The sequence below is a fragment of the Callorhinus ursinus genome, unplaced genomic scaffold (assembly GCF_003265705.2).
Source record: "Callorhinus ursinus isolate GAN/ISIS: 27379988/994484 unplaced genomic scaffold, GSC_fseal_2.0 scaffold12, whole genome shotgun sequence".
Taxonomy (NCBI): domain Eukaryota; kingdom Metazoa; phylum Chordata; class Mammalia; order Carnivora; family Otariidae; genus Callorhinus; species Callorhinus ursinus.
In genome coordinates this window covers 25,678,666-25,702,570 of record NW_027397074.1, presented here as the reverse complement: position 1 = coordinate 25,702,570, position 23,905 = coordinate 25,678,666, and the positions used below count along the sequence as shown (strand labels likewise).

General features: G+C 35.6%; 1 protein-coding gene across 1 annotated transcript in view; it reads right to left on the bottom strand.

Moving 5' to 3' along the window:
- GLCCI1 (glucocorticoid induced 1) overlaps positions 1 to 23,905 on the bottom strand; it is a 103,446-nt gene that overhangs the window by 24,147 nt on the left and 55,394 nt on the right. The window contains exons 3-4 of the mRNA XM_073898878.1: positions 23,573 to 23,659; positions 3,913 to 4,026 (exon numbers count right to left, since the gene is read on the bottom strand). Of these exons, the coding sequence (XP_073754979.1) occupies positions 3,913 to 4,026; positions 23,573 to 23,659 (201 nt within the window). The remainder of the gene's footprint in view (positions 1 to 3,912; positions 4,027 to 23,572; positions 23,660 to 23,905) is intronic.

Here is a 23,905-nt window from a genome sequence, read left to right as displayed (position 1 = left end):
ATCAGGCTCCCTGCTCAGCGGGGAGCCTGCTTCTCCCTCTGCTTCTCTTTCTCTCTCTCTTTCTCTCTCTCTCTCTCTCTCTCTCTCTGTCTCTCATGAATAAATAAATAAAATCTTAAAAAAAAATCCAGTATAGTTAACATACAGTATTATATTAGTTTCAGGTGTATAATACAGTGATTCAACAATTCTATACATTACTCAGTGCTCATCATGATAAGTGTACTCTTCATCCCCAACACCTACTTCAGGCAACCCCCCCCCCACCACCTCCCCTCTGGTAACCGTCTGTTCTTTAGAGTTAAGAGTAAGATAAGCCTTTTGATGCTCAAGAAACTTCTACCACAGAAAGGAAATAAGGAAAACAAAGATGAACAAGGTAAAAATAAAAATAATACATGTTCTCTATCTTACTCAGAATGATTGAAGTTGATCTGTAGGATTCATAATGAGGTGGACTGCTAATCACTGATTAACACATGAATAATATTTCCTGTACTCAGTGCTGTGCTTCTGCCATCTGTGAACCGCTGCCTGCTAATGTCCTTTGTTATTGATGCATGAGATTTTTTCATATTGAAGTTGTACCTCTTTGTCATACATGTGCTGCTTACTTTAGTATCAGATATCTTTCAGTACTTTTAAGGTTTTTCATTCTTAAATATTTAACCTATCATGATTTATTTTTGTGTATGGTGTGAGGTAGTATGTTTTTTGCCACCCAGGAATCAAACTGCCAACCTTTATGATTCTATATTTGATTTATGGATTTCTATATTTGATTTGATTCTGATTTCATTTCCTTAACAGATAATCCCTATACAGAGCTTCACTTTATTTGCTATTTTATAGTACATGTTGGTATCTTATAGGAAAAACCTTTTCAAATTTTCTATTAATTGGCATTAGTTTTCCATATGACCTTTGAGAACAACTTTTCAAGTAACAAAACAAGTCCTTCTCAATTTCCATTGGAACTCAATCTGTATGTTACTTTCGGGTAAATTGCTATTTGAAAAATATTGAGTCTTCCCTTCCCATACATGAATGTGCTGGGACTTCCCATTTAGGTCTTGGTTTTCTATCTCATATCCTCAATAAAGTCTTATAATTTGCTTATTTATGTCAAATTCTAGGCATTGTGTATTTTTCTTATATGCGTGTTTGAGAACTGTAACATAACAAGTAACGTATATTTGATGTCTGTCCTGCTTCTTGACACACATTTCCCAAAATTCTTGTAATTTCCTGAGTGATAGGTATGCTAGGGGCATCTTTTGGGTTCCAGTATTTGGTTTCTCACCCTGGACCTGGACACAGAGGTCCTAAATCCCTTGGAATTTCCTGGGTGATAGAAGAAAGAGTCTTCTATTCTAATGAGGTGACTCTTGAGGGGCTCCTGGATAGCTTCTAGTCAACAGAAAGATCAAGCCATGATTATAAGCTTGGAACTTCCAGCCGCACACATCCTCTGGAGGGGGCAGAAGGGCTGGAGATGGAGTTAATAATGGATCATGCCAATGTGATAGCCTTCATAAAAATCTCAACTATGGGTTCAGAGAACTTCCAGGTTGGTGAACAGGTACCCACATGCCAAAAGAGTGGCACGCCCCAACTCCATGGAGGCAGAAGCCCCTGCACCTGAGACCTCTCCAGACCTTGCCCTATGTACCTCTTTATCGAACTGTTCGTCTGCATCCTTAATTATATCCCTTATAATAAAAGAGTACACATAAGTGAATCCCTGAGTTCTGTGAGCCACTCTAACAAATTATTGAACCTGAAGTGGTTTTTGGGAATTCCTTCCTTATAGCCAGACGGTCAGAAGTACAGATGACAATCTGGGACTTGTGACTGGCATCTTAAGGGGGGAGGGTGGGCAGTCTTGTAGGACTGAGCCCTTAAACTGTGGGGTCTGTGCCAACTCCGAGTAGTTAGTGTTACACTGAATTGTAAGACACTCAGCTGGTGTCTGGAGAGTTGGCAAATGGTATGGGAAAGCCTCCCACACATGTGGTGTTAGCAGTATTCTAAGTAGAGGGTACAGTGGTTTACCTTCATTCATATAAGAGAAACTACTGATTTTTATGTTTATATTTAATCGTCTAAGTTCTCAGTTTTTTCTTCTTGTTATGAAAAATTATAATCATAAGCATAATTAAATACTATACCGTAATGAACTCTCATGTGCACATCATCCAGCTTCAAAAATTACCAACATCTGCCGATCTTGTTTCATCAAGTATCCACTTTTCTTCTGTTCTTAGGTAATTTTAAAGCACATTCTAGACTTCATACTTCGCCTACAAATATTTCAGTATGTATGGCAGATAATTGTTTTTATACCTAAGCACAATGTCAAAAATTCAATGTAAATTAGGAACACCTGCCTAAGTCTTTTTTGTTAAATCAGCAAGTCAATAGATCTTCTATAAATGCATTAGGCTCTTTACAGAAAAGTTGCTTGAAATAAACAGAGTAAGAATAAAATATATTATTTCTACCAGGTAAGAAAAAAATCATACTTTGTCTCTATAATATTGCCTTTTTGAGAACTTAACATAATGAATCATACACTATGTAGACTTTTGCTTCTGACTTTCACTTAGCGTGATGTTTTTGTGATTCAACCATGTTCTCGTAAGTATCAGTAGTTCCTTCCTTTTTACTGCTGAGTAGTATTGCATGGGTATTATGAAATGTCGTTTTATCCATTCACCAGCTAATAGATATTTGTTTCCATTTTTTGACTTATAAATAATGCCTCCATGAACACTGATGTAAAAGTCTTAGTTTGGACATAGGTTTTTATTTCTCGTGCCTAGAAATGAAAGAGTGGAATTTGGGGGCTCTATAGTCAGTGTATGTGTGTTTAACTTTCTAGGAAAATGCCAAACTGTTTTCCAAAGTGGTGGTACCATTTTGTGTTCCCATTAGCAATGAATGTCTGTTCTACTTGATCCACATCCTCACCAACACTTGGTACTGGCTATCCTGTTGGTTTCAATGGTTTAGTTCATTCACTTTGATTTTCTAAATATAATCATATCATATACAGATAATGAAAGCTGTTTCTTTTTCTCACTGCTCTGTCCAGAGCCTCTAAACCACTAGCAAGTAGTATCAGTAATTATGGGCATCTATGACTTGATTTTTATTTTAACAGAAATGCTTCCAGTATTTTGTTAGGATCTCACTACACTTGCAGTAAGTCACATTGGGAAGTGTCTTATTTTTAGTTAATAAGATTTTATCACATAACAATACTGAGTTTCTATCAAGTATTGTTCAGCATCTACTTTGACCTTCTGATGCAGTTAACTAAACTAACACCTTTCTTAATGCTGAATCATCCATATGTTTCTGAAACACCCTGTTTAGATTTGTTTTGATTTACTACTTGGGTTTCTTTTTCTATACTACTGTATTTGATTTACTAAAATTTATATCAATATTTTAAGTGAATTTGGTCTAGAAGAGCAATTCCCAAACTTATTCCATGGAAGTACATGTTCCGGGGGGGGCAGTTGGGGGATCCCCAACAGAATTCTAATCCTCAATTTCTGTTTATGTAAAATAGGGGTAAATATAGATAAAGAGATATAGATGGCTTAAGGTACTAGTAGGAAGATTAAATGAGATAATGCCCATAGTTGCTTAATAAGTGAATGAGCTAGGATTTTAGTATCAATCATCCTTGAGGTGACTACACTCTGTTAGGTCTATTATTAAAAGAAAATTATGTATATAGAGGGGTGAAAAAACTTCCTGCAACAATTTAACCAGTAGTAGTCATTTAGTAGAGCTAGGGATTTATATTATTAATTTTTTAATCCTAAAATAATGGATCCCCCCCTTTATAATGAACCCTTTAAAAGGAATTATTCAAATGTGGACAAGAAATTAGCCTACCTGAGTGTGATTGATTGTTATATGGTTGCCATGAAGAGGTGACTGACGATCTTTCTCCTTACTGTGCCGACTACTCTGTTTACTACGTTGTAGTTGCTGCCTCAGTTTGGCAATCTGCTTTGGGGAGAGGGGAGGAGAAATAGGATGAGAACAAAAGTGAGCACCAGTTTTTAAGTACTTCTTATTTTAATTTTTGGATACTAATAAATCATTTTTTTCCTCACAGGTTTCAAGAAGAGATAGTATTTCACTGCAAAGATTTATTCTTCCAAGTTTCTAGGATTAAAACTATCGAAAATAAGAGGTACAGACTTCCAGTTATACAACAAATAAGTCACAGGGACGTAAAGTACAGCATAGGGAACACAGTCAGTAATATTGTAATAACTATGTTTGGTGACAGAAGGTAACTAGACTTGTGGGAGTAATCATTTCAAAATGTATATAAATGTTGAATCCCTATGTTGTCCAACTGAAACTAATACGTCACCTATACTTCAATAAAAAATAGGCTATAAATGCTGCACTTGTACAGTTAAAATAGTGTTTTGGTAAACATGCAGACTAAAGTTTTCCACATTATTTCAGATTTTACCTTTGTACACCATGAATATCTTCTTCTTTAAACACTTTTTATAAGGCAAAAAACTAGTATTTTGGATGCTAATTGATTAAAGTCAAAGCCAATACATTAATACAGAGACCACTTTAGTTTCTAAGTTCCCATCTTAGCCTATCAATCACTAAACACTTCAAAATTGTAAATAGTATTAGCAACTCACTAGCATCGAATATCTTACCATATGTTACTCTTTAGTCACTCAACTTTTATTTTACTTTCCAGTTTTATGGAGATAAATTTTGACATACAGTATTGTGGAAGTTTAAAAGTTATTGAACATGTTGATTTGATACCTGAATATACTGCAAAATGATGCGACCATAGCATTAGTTAATACCTCTCCCCCGTCCCATAATTACCATTTCTTTTTTTGTGGTGAGAACAGTTGAAATTTACTCTTTTAGTAGCTTTTAAATATACAATACAGTATTATTAAGTATAATCAAAATGCTATACATTATATCCATAAAACTTATTCATCTTTTAACTGGAAGTGTGTATCTTTTGACCAACCCCAATTCCCTCTACCCTCCTGCCCCTGGTAGCCACCACCATCACCACTGTACTGTTTCTATGAGTTCAACCTTTTTAGAACCCACATACAAGTGATATCATACAATATTTGTCTTTCTCTGCCTCATTTATTTCACTTAGCCTAATGCCTTCAAGTTTGAACCTTGTTGTTATAAATGGCAGGATATCCTTCTTCCTCATGGCTGAATAACATTACAATGGAGATATACACACACACATATACACTACATCTTCTTTATCCATTCATCTATTGGTGGACATTTGCTATAATCGTAACTTTTAAAAGCAAATATAACTTAGGGTGTATTCTCCTATATGGAATGGTAACACTCCCAGGTTTAAGAGAAAAGTCATTATTGCAATATGGCTTGGAATTCATTAAACTACTGGGTATTTACCAAGAAAAAAACAAACAAAAAACCCACCACACACACACACACACACACACACACACACACACACACACACCCCAACAACAATGCTAATTCAAAGGGATATATGCACCCCTATGTTTATAGTAGCAGTATTTACAATAGCAAAACTATGGAAGCAGCCCCAGGGTCTGTTGATAGATGAATGGATAAAGACAATGTGGTATATATACACACTGGAATATTATTCAGCCATAAAATAAAAATGAATGAAGTCTTGCCATTTGCAAAAAATGGATGGAGCTAGAGAGTATAATGCTGAAATAAGTCAGAGAAAGACAAATACCATACGATCTCACTCATATGTGGAATTTAAGAAACAAAACAAAGAAAAAAAGAGACAAAGACAAACCAAGAAATAGACTCTTAACTATCAAGAACAAACTGATGGTTACCAGAGAGGAGGTGGGCGGGGGATGGGGAAAGCAGGGGATGGGAATTAAAGAGTATAGTTATCATGATGAAAAAAATAATTAAAAAAAAAAAAGATTACATATGCAATCAAATGGTGCAGTTAAGGGTCTGCTGAATTGAAAACTGTGCCCATTTCTGGTTTGGAGAAATGGCCCCCACACAAAGTCCCTTGGAATCATCTGGGAAATTAAAAACAACAAAACAAAACAAAACAAAAACAACAACAAAAAAAACCCCAAATTCACAAAGTCCTGACCAACGCAGATCCCTGTACCTGTCCCAGACCGATTTTTGTGGTTCTATATAGTCTCTATGCATCAGCATTTGGGAGCCCTTGGTCCAGAGTGTTTGAGGTTATAAAAATGCAACCACCAGACCCGTCTCCAACTGCATATAGCCTAGGATGCCAATATTTAGCAAACAGAGGATTCTATCATGCCACCGCAGCACTGTAGGACATCTTCCTTAGAATTTATCATAGCAGAATAAATTTTCTCAAAATTAAATAAAAGCTCAAAACTGGTACGTAAGTATTGACAGAAGGTACACTTCTAACAGAAATAACTTATATTGAACACCAACCTGGTTGGAACTCAAAAAAAAAAAAAACCTACTATATTTTAGATGATGTATAATCTGCTTCAAATATGCCAGACCAGGAGTAAAATATTCCTGAGCATTTTATAAGGGACTAATTGGCAATTTGGGGGAAGTTACTTTTTTCTTTGTAGAAAAGATGACACTAATCAACTAAGAGTTATGCCTTGAACACCTATAGTGAGCCCAGTTTTATATTACCTACTTAGGCAAAGTGTAAACACAAAGTAAAGTCTGTAAAATACATTGATTTCCTCAAGGTCATAAAGCAAAAATACAATGTATTTTAATATTAGCTAAATACTTACCTTGGATAACCATGGCAATAAAAAGCAAAAGAGACAGTTGCTACTAAAGCCTATAAATGCTCAAGAGGAAAAGTATATAGGTTGCTAGAAAACTCATTTTTTATCTATGGCAAATAGAAGACAAACAGCATGGAAGGAAATAAAGCACCTAAACAACGGAATGGTTTATGTTCTTTTATATTAAGATCCTTAGATTCCTTCAGTTGTTGTTTTTTGGGGTTTGTTATTATTTATTTTTTTTAGATTCCTTCAGTTTCTTAAAGCTCTTTGTAGCTTATGGACCCCTCATACAATGTTGTTGCAAAGATATACAAGTAAGATGATCTATGTTAATATTTGTGTTCCCTGCTCTCTGTTGAAATGACATAATTTTCTTCTAGAGAACATTAATTTTCATGAGAAAAGGAATCAAAATTAGTAGGTAATCATTATAAATCAGGACAGATTATTCTCCATGATAGGATTTCAAATTGTACAAGTCATTTAATTAGGATAGAGATATAAAATTAAGTGTTTTCTGAATATTAATGATGTTTCAGTGCTGTTTCAAAACTGGCAAGAGCTTGTACAGAAGAGCCCATAATGCCTAGAGATTAATCAAGGCAATTCGTAATTTTTCATTTTAAAAATAATCTTCAAAAATAAACAAACAAAAATAATCTGAGAATGATCAATTCGAATCACTCTATTTTTAAAGGCCTTGAAACATCAAAGTAAGCCAGAGAAGTTTTTGTTCTTAACAGCCTTAACAAATCCCTGAAAACAAAAAGCATCCATCACGGTATACACCTTACTTGGCCTGGAATACCCAGTTCAACTATGCAACCTTATTGTTTTCACATAACATTGTTCATCTCTGAAATATTACATTGCTACGTTCTTGTTTTCAATTCAGTAGAGATTAGGGTAAATGGGAGCCCATCTTCCTAAACATATATACTCAGATTACAAATTTTAGTCAAGAATTTGTAAAATGAAAGCAGGACACCGTTAAGTCCTCCTTTGCTTTGGAACAAGGTGGTCCCTGTGCTGCTTACAACCACATTCAGAAGAGGGGCAGGCCTACATAACAACAGCAAACACTCTCATCTTCCACAGTTTTGCTTAGAATTTCCCTTCTCTTTTTCCTATGATGCTCAAGAGCCCACGGCCATCTGAAGCCAGCGGAGAGTTGACTTTAGAACCAGTGGAAAGTAGACACAAAGTTGTCTCTGGGAGGAAGGGGCAGAAGGGCAATACTCCTGCCCCACACACATACAACACAACCCGTCCCACCTCATCCACAGCTCTGAAGCTCTGCTCAAGACAGCCCCTGTAGGCCCACATTCTATCACATTGCACAGAAGCTCCTGGTCCTCACTTCAGGGGATCTACGCACCCCAGTCACTATGATGAAATGCCCACACAACCCTCATTTACAAAGGGAACATTAAGCTTTACTGACTTGATTTTTTAAACTAAACTATAGATATATCTAACTTTGTGTTTCTAAATACTCATTAGCTACTCTGTGGCCTTAGAAAAAAAATTAAGAATGGACCTTGAGGGTATTCTGCTAAGCAAAATAAATCAGCCAAAGAAAAAGACTGTTTGATCTCACTTATATGTAGAATCTTAAAAAAAAAATTCATGGAAACAAAGAGCAGATTGGTGGTCACCACAGATGGGATGGGGGACAGGAAATGGGCAATAGTGGTCAAAGGGTACAAATTTCTAGTTACAAGATGAGGAAGTTCTGGAATGTAATGTGCAGCATGGTGACTACAGTTAACAATACTGTACAGTAATCTGAAAGTTGCTAGGGGAATAGATCTTAAAAATTCTCACTACATACAAAAAAACTGTAATTATGTGAGGTGATAGATGTGTTAACTAAGCTTACGGTCAAATCAGTACACTGTACACCTTAAACCTACACAATGCTGTATGTCAATTATAGCTCAATGAAGCTCAAAGAAAAAAATATTAAGAGGGAAGGAGAGAGGAAACTCTTTAAACATGAAAGGGGTTTCAAGCACATGAGCTCCAAGGTTTAAAAAAGCCAGGGAATAAGTGACCCTGGGTCACAAAGAAGAAATAATAAGTGTAGAGAGAAGAATTAGCATAAATACAAAGAACTGACTAAAACATCTGTGAACTAGATGAAGAAAAATCAGAGACTGGCCCCACTTAAAATCTGAGAACTAGGAATACATTTTATTGTAAATTTTTGGAAACCTAATTAACATCGTCCCCATTCATTTGCTATTTGTTAGTTTCCCCACTATTGTTAAAATTTAAAAACAAAATAAAACAAAACTCAGCCTCAAAAGACTGGTTGAGTACCTTCGCCTCAGATGCTGAAAGGAAGAGAAAGATTTCTCACAATGAATTCCACTCCAGAGTAGGCCAGGGAAATGAGAAATCTTAACTTAAAAGGACTAAGAGCTAGCAGTAGGAAAGGAAGCAGGGTCCTGGGGCTTCGGGAAGAGAAGAAAAAAAAATGAGAAGAGAGCTAGTTTAAAACCAGGAAGGAGGCACTATACCACTTTTATGTAAATTACCTTATTCATTTTTTAATAAAAGCATAGGAAATAGGTACTATTATCGTCCCCATTTAATAGGTGAGGGAAACTGAGGTAGAAGATTAAAAAGCTTACTAAAAGCCACACAGTTAAGTGCTGAAACAAATATCTGAACTTAGGAAGTAGAATTCCAGAGTTTGCTCTCCTAAGCATTATTCTCTACTCTCTAAAGAAACAAGTTAATAACTTTACAGGGAGACAACAAAATCTTAGAAAATTTTGACAACTGCTAAACTAACAACAACAAAAAAACCCTGAAACAGCTATAAAGGACATTAACCTAGCATTTTTTTCTGAAAATATAGTTTGAGAAGTCATGAACTTCAAGCTGTCATTCCCTTTTATATGAAAAAAAAAAGGAATATGTGACAAACTTTAGTGTTTAAAAAGATCAAGTGTTTCAAAACAAAGGTTCTGCAGTCCAAAAACAAATTTAACATACCCCTTGTCAGTGTTCAAAGGAATTTAACATGCAATAGTGCCTAATCTAACACCAAAAATAAAAATTTAGAACTTCTTATAATCTTGCCATAAATACAAATAGAGTTATTTTCCTGTTTTTTTAAAGTGCCAATAGGCAAACCCTAATGAACTAATTGCTATTCATTCAGCCCCATGAGATGAACACAGGCATATGCAGGCACAAACATCCATAAAGAACGAACACAGATAAATGCAAGCACATATACATGCATAGGTCACCTGCATGCACATCAACCCTTGCATGCCCAGACAGACATACCCTACTCACCACGTGCAGACACACGTAAACCTGCTAACCCAGGAACAGAGAGATACTCCCACATACAAATTCATCCCCACAGATACAGCTAGCTTTGGGACTTCTATACATGTAAGTTTTAATACAGAATTATTTTTTTTAAAGATTTTATTTATTTATTTGACAGAGAGAGACAGTGAGAGCAGGAACACAAGCAGGGGGAGTGGGAGAGGGAGAAGCAGGCCTCCCGCTGAGCAGGGAGCCCGATGTGGGACTCGATCCCAGGACCCTGGGATTGTGACCTGAGCCGAAGGCAGACGCTTAAAGACTGAGCCACCCAGGCGCCCTTAATACAGAATTATATTTACAGCCACCAATAAGGCATATTTGTCGAGAGGCATGTAAGTAACACCACCAGACTAACATTTAAAAAACATTTAGTTCACAAACCTGCTTGATCCCATGAAGTTATTATATTTACTTTACAGATGATGACACATTATCAAAAATAAAATACCTTACCCAATGTAATGTAACACAGCTAATAAGTGGCAGAGCCAGTCCTCTAGCCTTTAATTTATAACCTCTTCCTATTACCTACCAATGTGGCTGGAAGTAATTCTATGTTAATGTTCAACTGCAAGTAATTACCAGTCACTGTGTATTAGCTCATAATGTCAACCACTTTGCAAAGTAACTTCCTCTCCTAATGTTGAAGATATTGCAAGATGTGAAACTGAAATAAAGATGAACAAAAATTTGATGAAGCCGTTAACATACGAACCTACTGATCAGTGTCTATTTTTTTGAAAGTTTGTATGACCTTAAAAATTCTTCCTATTGGACCCATTTTAAATAATGAAAAGATTATAAAACATCTTCCTAATTCAATTTAATATGGATTTAGACAGACTTTATTAGATAAATATTTGTATTTTTTAAAGTTTATCACATAATTCCTTTGAGTTCAAAGGGATAATCAAAATTCTTCAGACTGTTGTCTTTTAGGTCCAGAGAAAAATATTATTGCAATTATTTTCCCCTGGTATAATATGATAAAAAATTTTAATAGCAAAAATTAACAAAATGTTAGGGCAGAAGGTATATAAGGAAACTTCTATTTTGCTTACTTAAAAAAGGAAGACCACATCAATAATATGTATTTATCACAGTTTGATCAGATGTGAGAAATATCCCTAATCATTTCACTTACTGCTCCAGCTGGTTCCATCTAAGAAAAACTATTTTACTAATGAAAGAAAAGCTTATTGGTGAGATAAGGAAGCAACCCATGCTTTTTCCTTATTTCCACTGAAGGACTTAAGAATGGCAAACCCCTTTTTCAATTTATCTCTATGAAAATCAGAGATAGTAAAAAAGAAAAATCAAAACAACAATACAACAGTATTATTTATGTTCTTTATCCCTCTGGGATAAAGAGCAGGTTTGCTAACTGCTTACTATAAAAATAGTGCATTCCCCCAAACTCTGTATTCCTCTCCTATAATGTGACCTACTATATGTGCATGAATCCATTTGGGCTCTCCCCACCACCCCATGGGACTTGATTCAGGGGAAATAAGGCAAACTTGATAGTCTTGATACTTGCTGTGCTGGGAATAACAAAGCCCACTGTCCCTAATTCAGGCATTTCATGCCTTCTGCCAGCATCCATGAAATAGTAAAAGACTAATTTATTACAACTGTAAGTAGGAAAAAGTAAAATCCAAGACCTGAGAGGGAATACTTCTCAAATAAAGAAAAAGGAATTTTTTTTTAAGATTTTATTTTATTTATTTGAGAGAGAGAGTGAGAGAGAGAGCACAAGAGAGGGGGGTAGGGTCAGAGGGAGAAGCAGACTCCCTGCCGAGCAGGGAGCCCGATGCGGGACTCGATCCCGGGACTCCAGGATCATGACCTGGGCCGAAGGCAGTCGCTTAACCAACTGAGCCACCCAGGCACCCAGAGAAAGGAATTTTAAGAAACAACTTGGAAAGATCGATTTATATTCTCTACAGATAAGGGGACATGATGAACTGGTATCTGACTTCTACTCTAGATACTGAATGTATAAGAGTTTACCAGGATCCATTTAGGAAATCTGAGGGAAGAGTTGTGCAGAGTTGTCTTCGGTTCTACATAAGAGGGCCGCCTAGAAGAGTGAACTGACTCAGCAGCTGAGAAACTGAATGTTATTTCTATGATTCTAGAGGCTAAGGACGGAGTAAGGGACTTACAAACCGAGAAAGACAGAACAGTAGGGAAGAGATGTATAGCAACAAGGGATCTCCAGAGACTCCATGAAATTACTCTCAAAGAAAGTCAGTTTTAAAAATCTGTCAAGCCCAGGGGATGTAAAGACATCTTATAATATATATAAACCAGTCAAGGAGCCATATTTCTATTCCCCTTACCTCCCCCTCGCTCCAGAGCTCCAACTCCAAAGGAGTGAGGAAGAAGGTGAGCAAGAAACAGAAGGGGAGGTTCCCTGATCACTTCACCGAGGCAGTTACCCAACCATAGTAGGCCCTAGCTAGGACAAGGGGAGTAGCTAGAACCATCAAAGCTACCGGAATTTGACTATTTTAAAAGCAACTAGAAAGCATGCTTGCTCAAAGGGACCACAGGGGTGTAAGAGTGATCAGATTCTAGTTTTGCACCATGGGCCAGAGACGAACTTCTCTCACTAAATAAGGACAGTGGGAGTTAACATAAAGTCCTCTGTGATTATTCCTTCAGGTCTTAGTTGTTTTTCCCAATGTGTAATTAAGTTCTTTAAGAAGCAGACAGTATCTGTTGTTTCTTTTGAAATTCGAGATCCTTCACACGCTATTGGGCATACAGTCTTACTCATTTGATGTTATTCCATGAACAAATGCAGTGCTACTAAATGCTGATGATATATGCTAAACCATATCTTCAAGATACCTTTCTTCTCTTTTACTCTACTAAACATATACAAATGAAGTACCGTAAAAAGTGATGTTAATTAAACCCTTATCGTTTACTTACAGACTCCTTAAATTCTAGTTATGCTTTATAAATTAACTTTAAATTGTGCTTTATAAGCAGGGAACCACATTTCTAACAGGTGGAAAAATGCATTTGCACATTTGCTTAGTTGGGCTGACAACTGTCTAGCGAAATAACTCAAAGGAGGAGAAGTAATCTTTTCATAAAGGAAAATGCCTCACTTGGATTAGTTTCCTTAACATGAACACAACCCACAAGTTCATGTATAGTGGTATCAATTGTAATTTCTGACAAATGGATTGATAATCTGCCATTTCTTTCCTAATTGCAAGAAAGTGTGTGTGTCCTTGATCTACAATTCCATTACACTATATCTAGGGGGGGGGTAATTTTTTCTTTGCCTTATTTATCCTCCTTGAAACTGGTGGGCTTTTTCAATTGATCTCCAAATATAGCAAACTTTCAACCTTTAAAAAATTTCTCTTTCCGATGCTTACAAAATATTCTTACCTCCTGGAACCCCTAACTCAGTCTATTTTCCATGCTTAACTTCTCTTTCATGTTTTCAACCTCTTTATCTTTTTGTTCTATCTTCTAGAAGATTTGCTCTTCCAGACTGGCAACTCTCACTTGAGAATTCTGATTCACTAATTCTCTCTCCTGTTATGTGAATTTAATCTACCAAAGAGTTTTTTATTTTTAATTTCTTCAATTTTTGTTATTTATAAGATTTGTCATCAGTCCTTTATCATTCTGCCTGTTCTTGTTTATTCCTTTTCTTATTGCCAGTTACGATTTCATTTGAAATTCTTCTTTTTAAAGATTTTATTTATTTATTTGACAGAGAGAGAGAGCACAAGCAGGGTGAGTGGCTGAGGGAGAAGCAGGCTCCCCACTGAGCGGAGAGCCCGATGTGGGACTGAATCCCAGGACCCTGGGATCATGACCTGAGCTGAAGGCAGATGCTTAACTGACTGAGCCACCCAGGCACCCCTCATTTGAAATTCTTACACATTCTTATACTTAAAGTGCTTTTTTTGAGATTGTGTTCTTAGTCTTATTTCCTTGGATGTAAATGATCCTATTTGATGTATCTGCTGTCTCTTGTGGTAACAGATTTCCTCACATGTCCTAAAATACTTGCCTGCAAACACACCTTATGTGGAAGTTTTACCCTTTGTGAGCTCTTTCCTGCCATGTTGTTTCATGGTTGCTCACACTATCCCTCTGGAGTTGCACAGACCCAGAGCAGGTCTTAAATTAGAAAGACTGGGGCTTTGGTTCCACATGGGTAGAGCTCTATTCCAGATGCCACATGCACACACAACATATGGTTACTATTTCCATTTTTGCATAGTTGCCTCTTTGGCCCACAGGAAAACACCAACAGTGTCAGGTGGAGTTATTTCAGGTCTAGTTTTACGGCCTAGAAACATGGTCCCAGTTCCCTGCTTTATGCAGACAGCCCAGTTCCAACCTCCTACCATTTGTAAGACACATTTAGCATTCTTAAAATGTCTAGCAATCTACACTCTCTTACATTTGGCTTAAAAACCCACTTTTTAAGCCCTGGCCCACATGACCCAGGTTTCTGTGAGCCAGACAGCATCAATACTCACCCATGACTAAGGGTTTCTTGTCTACTCATGGTCTGCAGGGATTTTCTTTGTCTTAAATGTAACTAGAATGTAGTTACTTATTTCTTAGAAAAATTTTCACATTGTATTCTCATAAACTTGGAGCAAAGTGGAGACAGATTATACAGGTGCTTTCACTGACATTTTAATCTGAAATCTTGATTCAAATTATGTGAGGGGGAGAATATGTATGTGATTCAGGAAAAAAGGATGTGTGCTACTTTTGACTTCGATCCTATTTCAAGGAAGCAGGTCAAAAGTTATTTTTTAAGTAGCACAATTTTAGTAGTATTCAATTTTTAAAAATACGTCTTTCAAAAATAGTTTTGGCTTTTCATAATTTCCTCAAATTCCAATTCTGTCATCTATTACAACTATTCTTCTTTTCACTGTTTGTCCTTACCAATGTATTCTTATCATTTGCTAGCCTCAGTTACATATCATATAGCACTTGATATCTTCATGGTACACCAAAGAAAACCCAGCAGTCTTTTATATCTATTCCTTTTATATTTTTCATCTTTACTGAGATATGAGTTACATTCCCTTAACTTCATTCATTGTAAGGGTAAAAAGTCAGTAAGTTTTAATCACTATGTAGGGCTGTACAACAGTAATCGCAATGCAGTTTTATAACTTTTTCATCACACCCCCAAATTTGCCTTGAGTCTGTTTGCAGGACTCCTCCAGCCCCACTGCCAGCCACATGCAACCACAAATGCGCTTTCTCCCCTTTTCTCTAACTTTGCCTTTTCTGGCATCTCAAAATTAAATGGAACCATATAATATGTAGTCTTACTCATCTCACTTCTTTCACTTAGCAGGGACTGGCAAGCCAGAATCTGAAGGCCAAATCCAGCCTGCCATGTGTTTTTGTAAATAAAATTTATTGGAACATAACCAAGCCCATTCCATATTGTTTATGGCTGCTTTCACACTACAACAGCAGAGTTGAACAGTTGCAGCAGAGATTATAGGGCTCACAAACCCTAAAATTATTTACTATCTGGCCTTTTATAGAAAAAATTTGCTGACTCTTAACTCAGTAAAACACTTTTGAGGTTCATTCACATTGTAGCATTATTGATATTCAGTGTATTGTTCCTTTTTCATTGCTTACCAGTATGTCATTGCATGAATACACCACATTTTGTCTCTCCATTTACCAGTCCATGGATATGTGGACTCAGCTATAAACATTTTGTGTACATGTCTCAATCTAGACAGGTGTTCTCAGTTTTCTTATACAGATTCCTAGGAACTGAACTGCTGGGTTATATGCTAAGTTCCTGATTAACTTTAAAAGAAACTGATAAACTGTTTTCCAAAGTGGCTGTACCATTTTATGTTCCCAAGAACATCTGAGGGCTCCAGATTCTCTTTAGCCTGGCCAAGACTTGGCACTGTCAATCTTTTAAATTATAGTCATTGTATTGGGTATGTAGGTGTATTTTATGGTTTAAATTTGCATTTGCCTAATGGCTAATAATGTTGAACATTTTTTCATGTGGTCATCTGCCATCCACGCATACATCTTTGGTGAAATATTTCCATTCAATTGTCTTATCCATTTTTAAGTTGGGTTGTCTTCCTATTATTGATCTGTAAGAGTTCTTTATATAATCTGGATATAAGCCCTTTGTCAGATATAGGATTTGCTAATATTTCCTCCACTCCAAAACTTGTCTTTTCATTCCCTTAGTGGTGTCTTTTGAAGTATAAATGTTCAATTTCATGAATTTATTATTATTATTTCTTTTATGGCTTTATTCTTGGTGTTGTATCTAAAAATGCCTTGCTCATTAATACAAGGTCTTCCACAAGTCTTATAATTTTAAAGCCTATATTTAGGGCTATGATTAATTTGGAGTTAGTTTTTCTCTATGGTGACGGTCAAGGACTTTTTTTTTTTTTGCCTTATATATGGAATATAATTATCCCAGCACCAATTGTTGGAAACATTGTCCTTTACAACTGAATTGTGTTAGTACTTTTGTGAAAAATCAACTGACCATAGATATAAGGGTTTATTTTTGAATTCACAATTTTGATCAACTTATTTATGTCTTTCTTTTGCTAACTTCATTAATGTAAATCTATAAGAAATAGAAGAAATACTGAAATTGTGTAATTTAAATATTCCAAATTTCTTGTTTTCAAAAATATTTTGGGGGCACCTGGATGGCTCAGTCAGTCAGTTGAGCATCTGGCTCTTGATTTCGGCTCCAGTTGTGATCTCAGGTTCATGAGATCGAGCCCCGCATCTACACTCGGCAGGGAGCCTGCTTCTTTCCCTCTGTCCCTCCCCATGCCCTCTCTAAAATAAATAAGTCAATCTTTAAAAATAAATTGTTTTGGCTACTCTAAGTCCTTTGCATTTTCACATAAATTTTAGGATTAGCCTGTCAATGTCTACCAAAAACAAACAAAAAAAACATGGAATTTTAATAGGGATTACAATGAATCAATCTGGGGAGAATTACCATCTTAATACTGAGTCTTACAATCCATGAACAAAGTAAGTCTTTCATTTATTTAAATCTTTAATTTTGTCCAGCAACGTTTTGTTGTTTTTAGTGTACAAATCTTACACTGCTTTTGTTAAATTTATTCCTAAATATTTTCATCTTTTTAATAAATTGTTTTCTTATTTTTTGGACTATTCCTATCTAGTATCTAGAAATATAACCGATTTCTGTATGCTGATCTTCTATCCTGTAACCTTGCTGAACATGTTTACTAGTCTAGTAGTGTGTATCTGCATATTTCTTAGCAGTTTCTAAATATAGTTTCTACAGGTTTTCTGTAAAAAAAGGTAGTTTTACCATTTCCTTTACAGTATGGATGTCTTTATTTTTCTTGTCTGACCGCACTGACTAGAACCTTCTATGCAATACCAAACAGAAGTAGTGACAAGGCGAGAGTGGATGACATTGCCTTGTTCTTGATCTTAGGAAGAAAATATTCTGGCTTTCACCACTGAAATGAATGAATATGAATATGATGGGGTGCCTGGCTGGCTCAGTCAGTACAGCATGCAACTCTTGATCTCAGGGTTATGAGTTCAAGCCCCATGTTGGGTGTGGAGCCTACTTTAAAGAAAAAATTAATAGGATGTGAGCTGTAGGGTTTTTTTTTTTTTCCATAAATGCCCTTTATCACAAGAGAAAGTTCTTTTTTTTTCCCCTGGTTTGTGTAAAGATTTTTATCAAGAATGGGTGTTGAGAGTTTGGCAAATGCTTTCTCTGACTCTACTGAGATGATTATATGGTTTTGTTCTTTATTTTATTAATATAGTATATTACATTAATTGAATTTTAGATCTTAAACCATCTTTGCATTTCTGGAACAAATCCAACTTGCTCATGGTATATAATCCTTTTCATATGTGGCTAGATTTGGTTTGCTAATATGTTGTTAAGGATTTTTGCTTCTTTGTTCAACAGAGATATTGATCTGCGATTTTATTTTCTTGAGATGTCTTTGGCCTGGCTTTGAAGTCAGTTAAATTGGCCCGACAAAGTAAATTGGGCAGTTTTTCCTTCTCTCCTATTTTCTAAAAGAGTTTGTGAAGAATTAACATTACTTCTTTGAATATTTGATAGAATTCACCAAATTTGATCCTGGGATTTTCATTGTGGAAAGATTTTTAATTCCTTATTCCCTTTCTTATTAGAAGTCTATTTCTATTTTCTGTTTGTTCTTAAATTAGTTTTTACAATTTGTCTCTAATAACTTTTGTCTCTCTAAGAATGCATCCATTTTACCTTAGTTTCTAAAGTGATGACATAAAATTGATCCTAATATTCCTTTTTTTTAAGATTTTATTTATTTATTTGACAGAGAGAGACACACAGCAAGAGAGGGAACACAAGCAGGGGGAGTGGGAGAGGGAGAAGTAGGCTTCCCACAGACAGGGAGCCCAATGCAGGGCTCAATCTCAGGACCCTGGGATCACGACCTGAGCCGAAGGCAGACGCTTAACGACTGAGCTACCCAGGTGCTCTGATCATAATATTCCTTTATAATACTTTCAAATTCTGTGAGGTTGGTAGTAATTTCACCCTTTCACTGCTGATTTTGGTAATCTGTGTCTTCTTTTTTTGGTCAGTCTAGCTAAAGTTTTGTCAACTTTGTTGATCTTTTCAAAGAACCAACTTCTAGTTTCACTGATTTTTCTCTAACATTTTTCTGTTTGTTTGGTTTCTGCTATATCCTTTATTAATTCCTTCCCCTGCTTGCTTTTGGTCTGGTTTGCTCTTCTTTTTCCAGTTTCTTAAGCTGGAAGCTTAGGACTGATTTAAGAGTTTTCTATTTTCTTATATATACATTTAAAGGTATAAATCTTCCATGAAGCACTGCTTTATCTGCACACACAAATTCTAAGTTTTTTGTTTTCAATAAATATTTAAAAATTTCCCTTGTGTTTTTAGTTGACAACATTTTGGGGCTTTCTAAGATTTCTGTTACATGATTTCATCTTTTGCACTCTATTGAGATTTGTTTTATGGCCAAGCATACGGTCTATCTAACCTAGAGAATGTTTCCCATATGTTTGAAAAGAATGCAGTCGCTGGGTGGAATTTTCTATATATGTCAGGTCAAGTGGACTGATAATGTTGTTGAAATCTTCTATCTTCTTGCTTATTTTGTGTCTACTTAGTTGTTCTATGAAGTATTGAGAATGGGGATTGAAAGCTCCAATTATTATTGTAGAAACTTTATTTCTCCTTTCATAGTTTCACTTCATGCATTTGGGGACGATTGTTAGATGTATACACAATTTGTGATTATTATATCTTCCTGATGTATTGACCTTTTTATCATTATGAAATGCCTTTGTCTTCAGTAATACTTCTTGTCTTAAAGTCTATTGTGTCAGTTAAGCTTTTGTATCATTAGGCATGCTTCTTACAGACAATATATAGCTGAGTGTTGTTTTTATCCAGTTTTGACAATCTCTGCCTTTTGAGAAGAATGTTCAGTCCATTCATATTTAATGTAATTATTATGGTTGGATTTACTTTTGCCATTTTGTTAATTATTTTCTATTTGTGTCACGCCTTTTTTATTCCTCTGTTCCTCCTTTATTGCTTTCTTTTGTTATAAATACTTTTAGTGTACCATTTTAATCCCTCTATATTTTTTACTTTCTATTTTTTCAGGGTTAGTTTCTTAGCAACTGTTCTAGGGATTATAATTTGCATCTTAATTTATTTATTTATTTTTAAAGATTTTATTTATTTATTTGAGAGAGAGAGAATGAGAGATGGAAAGCACGAGAGGGAAGAGGGTCAGAGGGAGAAGCAGACTCCCTGCTGAGCAGGGAGCCCGATGTGGGACTCGATCCCTGGACTCCAGGATCATGACCTGAGCCGAAGGCAGTCGCTTAACCATCTGAGCCACCCAGGCGCCCAGAGAAAGAAAATTTAAGAAAATTTATCACAACACTTCAATATAATTCCAGTAAAACAGAAACTATACTCTAGTACTTGTCCATTTCTTTGTCCCTCTTTTGTACTTTGCCATTTGTATATTTCATGTCTATATGTCATAACCCAACATAACAGTATTATAATTCTTGCTTTATATGATTATATGTATTTTAAATGTGGAAAGTGAGAAAAATATATCTACAGACTCTTTTATATTTAACTAAACATTTAAACTACTCAACACTCTTAAGTTCTTCCTACAGATTTGAATTAACATCTGGAGTCATTTCCTCTCAGCCTGAAGAATTTCCTTTGGTATTTATTATAAGACCATCTAGCAGCAGGAAATTCTGTCAATCTTTGTTTATCTGAAAATAATTCACCTTTAATTTGAAGACTAGTTTTTCTGGATACTGAATACTTGGTTGACATTTTTTTTCTTTCAACATTTTGACTATGTCAAGCTTTATGGTCTCGACTGTTTCTGATGGGAAGTCACCCATTACAGGTATTATTAGTTCAGTTCCCTATGTGTTAATAAGACATTTTTTTTCTTCCAGCTTTCAAGATTTTCTCTTTTCCTCTGGCTTTCAACAGTTTAACTATGATGTATCTATATGGGTTCTCTTTGTGTTTTCCAGTTTGGGGTTTGCGGAGTTTGAATCTATAGATTATTTTACATTAAATCTGGAAAGTCTTCTACCATTGTTTCTTCATATATCTTTTAACTCCTCTCTCTCCTCCCCTAGTTCTCTCATTGTGTGCATGTGTATCTATTTACTGTTTTCTCGCAGGCCTCTGAGGTTCTTTGGACGTTTTTCCATCTTTTTCTCTCTATTCTTCAAGGTGTATAAATTCTATTGACCTATATTCGAATTCACTCATTCTTTTTTTGCCATGTCAAATCTGCTATTGAGCCCACTGAGTGAACTTTTAGTTACTATACTTTTTAACTCTAGAGTTTTTGTTTCTCTTTTATAATAATTATCTCTTTGTGGAAATTCCTTATTCATTGAGTCACTGTCACCCTACTTCCCTTTAATGCTTTAAACACGGTTTTCTCTGGTTTTTTTGAACATACTTATAATCGCTTTAATGGTTTTGGCTGCTAAATTCAACATATGGAGACACTTAGATACAATTTCTAGTGATTTTCTTAAGTATGGGTCATATTTTCTTATTTCTTTGCATATCTCTAAATTTTATGTTGGATATTGGACATTTTAAATAATACATTATAGCAACTCTAGATTCTGATTTTCCTTGAGGGTGGTTGTTGTCTTATCTGTTTGTGTTTTATAGTATCTTGATGAACTAAAAGTCTGTTTTCCCTACACTGTGTGGCCACTGATGTCTCTACTCCATTCCCCCAACCCCATTTTTCTTTTTAAGGCTGGCTTTTTAAGATCTTTTCAAGCTGGTCTCCAGCGTTCACCTTAGTGTCTGACTAAAGACTGATGAGAGATTTTGTTCAATTATCTCAATCCAGTAAGGCTTCCACTCCCAGGATGGGATTTATGTGTAGAATGAGGAGTGCATTCAAAGTCTGAGCCTTTCACAAGATGGCCCCAGATTTTATTACCACTAGGCTTGCTTGAATCTCCTCTCCATATATTTCCTAGGTATCACTGACCAGTGATGCAGGGGTGGCTTAAGCCCACTCCATTTTCTGCTGTGCATATCTACAGCCTCCGGTCAACCTGGGATATGTCGTGAACTTATCAATCCCCCATGACTATCTTATCTCCTAGAGCTCTCTATAAAATCCTGCTACTTCATGAGTCTGTTACTTGCTACAAATTGGACTATACCTTAGACTAGAGAAGCCACTGGTCCTCCGTTTGTCTGCAACTAAGGTTACACTATTTTAATCTACAACACTTCCTATCAAGTGCTCTCTCTCCAGCTAGGGCTACACAGCTTCCAGTTTTCAAGGCTTGCCCCATCCTGATTGAAATGCCACACCAACAAAGCTGGGGATGAGGAGTAGCACCAGATACCACCACAAATCTGTGTTGTTCTTATACCCTGAGTTCAGTGCTTTTCATGAATAAAGTTTCTCAATTTGTTTGATTTCCAGAGCACTAAATTAGTTGTTTTGATAGTTTTGTCCAGCTTTGTGTTTGCTCTGTGGGGACAGTGAGCAAATATCTCAGTTAGCTCAGACATTCCTTTTTTAATAGTGTATATCACGTGTTGCTGTAGTCCAAAATTTAACTATGCCAAATCTTGGCTATAACTTCGAGATTGTATTTACCTCAGAGATAAAACTGCAAGTTCATTTTTTTGTTATTCATATTCCATGCACAGATGTGCAACTATTTTAGACTAGACATATTAGACTCACCCTCCTTTCTTTTTTGTTGCTTCTGGGAAAAACTCATTTTGTGCATATGTGCTTGTGTACAGGGTATATAGAAAAGTTGAGGATTTCTCTACATCAATAAAATAAAGAAGCTACTAAAAATGTATTACAGTCACAGACAAAATCATGCTAACAGACTATATCTATTCAGTCTAGACACCACAGTGTATGAGATACTGATAACCTACAGTATATGAAAGTAACGCTAAGATGACATATGAAAAATATGAGAGAAATGTCAATCTTTAGCCTGAAAAAAAATGACACATGTTGCTAGCCTTTCAAATATTTAAAGCAGACTTACCTAATTGATACAAAAGGTAGAATCAAACTTAGGGGTATAATTTTGAGTTCAATGCACAAAACAAACTGACAACTTAACCTAAAACAATTGAACTCATTTGGTTCTTTTGCAAAGTGATGAACTTCTCTGAGAATGATCATAATAGACTAGATGACCACATTTTTAAGGAGTATTTATTTAGGAGATGAACTAGATGACCTTTCAACTCTAAGTTTCTGTAATTTTATAAAAACAATTATATAAGAATTTAATATGGATAAAAATAACACTATCATGGAAAAGAATCCAAAGTATACATAAAGATGATCATAATTTAGGTTTTGATAATAAAGGAAAGAGTCATAAAAACTATTCCTAAAAGACATGGATTCTACTGCACTACTGGGTCTCAAAGGGCAACAACATGTTGGATATTACAAAAAAGCTATGAGAAGCAGAAAAAACTTTTCAGAAACAAGAGAGCTGAAGTGGGAACAGAAGATGGCTAAAAGAAACAAGATATAGAGACTGTTACATAAAACCAGACTTCACTCTGGAAAGGCTCAAGCTGAATGAGTGCATAACAAATATTTATAAATGATAAGAAGGGCACAAATAAAGTAAACTCAGACTTGTTCACCCAAACCTGGAAGGCAATGCTTAAACTCTGAAAGAGGTAAGGTTAGCACAAATAAAGAAAATATTATATTCATGAAACAGTAAGATAATTTGCTAGGATTAAAACAGGTTACAGGTTGAAAACAGAAATAACTTACCTCTTTTAGTTGATCAGCACTCCCCCATGATGCAGAACGCTGATGTGACCTCTTTTCTGCTCCCTCTTCTGCCCAACAGCTGGGTGTCTTTAATTACAAAAAGTAATAAAAATAATAAAATAAGGAACTTTGTCTCTATTTCTTAATCTCACAGCAACTAAAAGATATTTCAAAATCTTAGCACATACCAGTTAAGGGGTTATACTAAATACTAAAATCCCTTAAATGCTAAGATTTTCATGACCCATGAAATTTTTAAAACATTCTGTCATATTCTGAATTAGGTATGATCAATCTACAACATCTCTGAGTAATGTTATTCAAACATTTGTT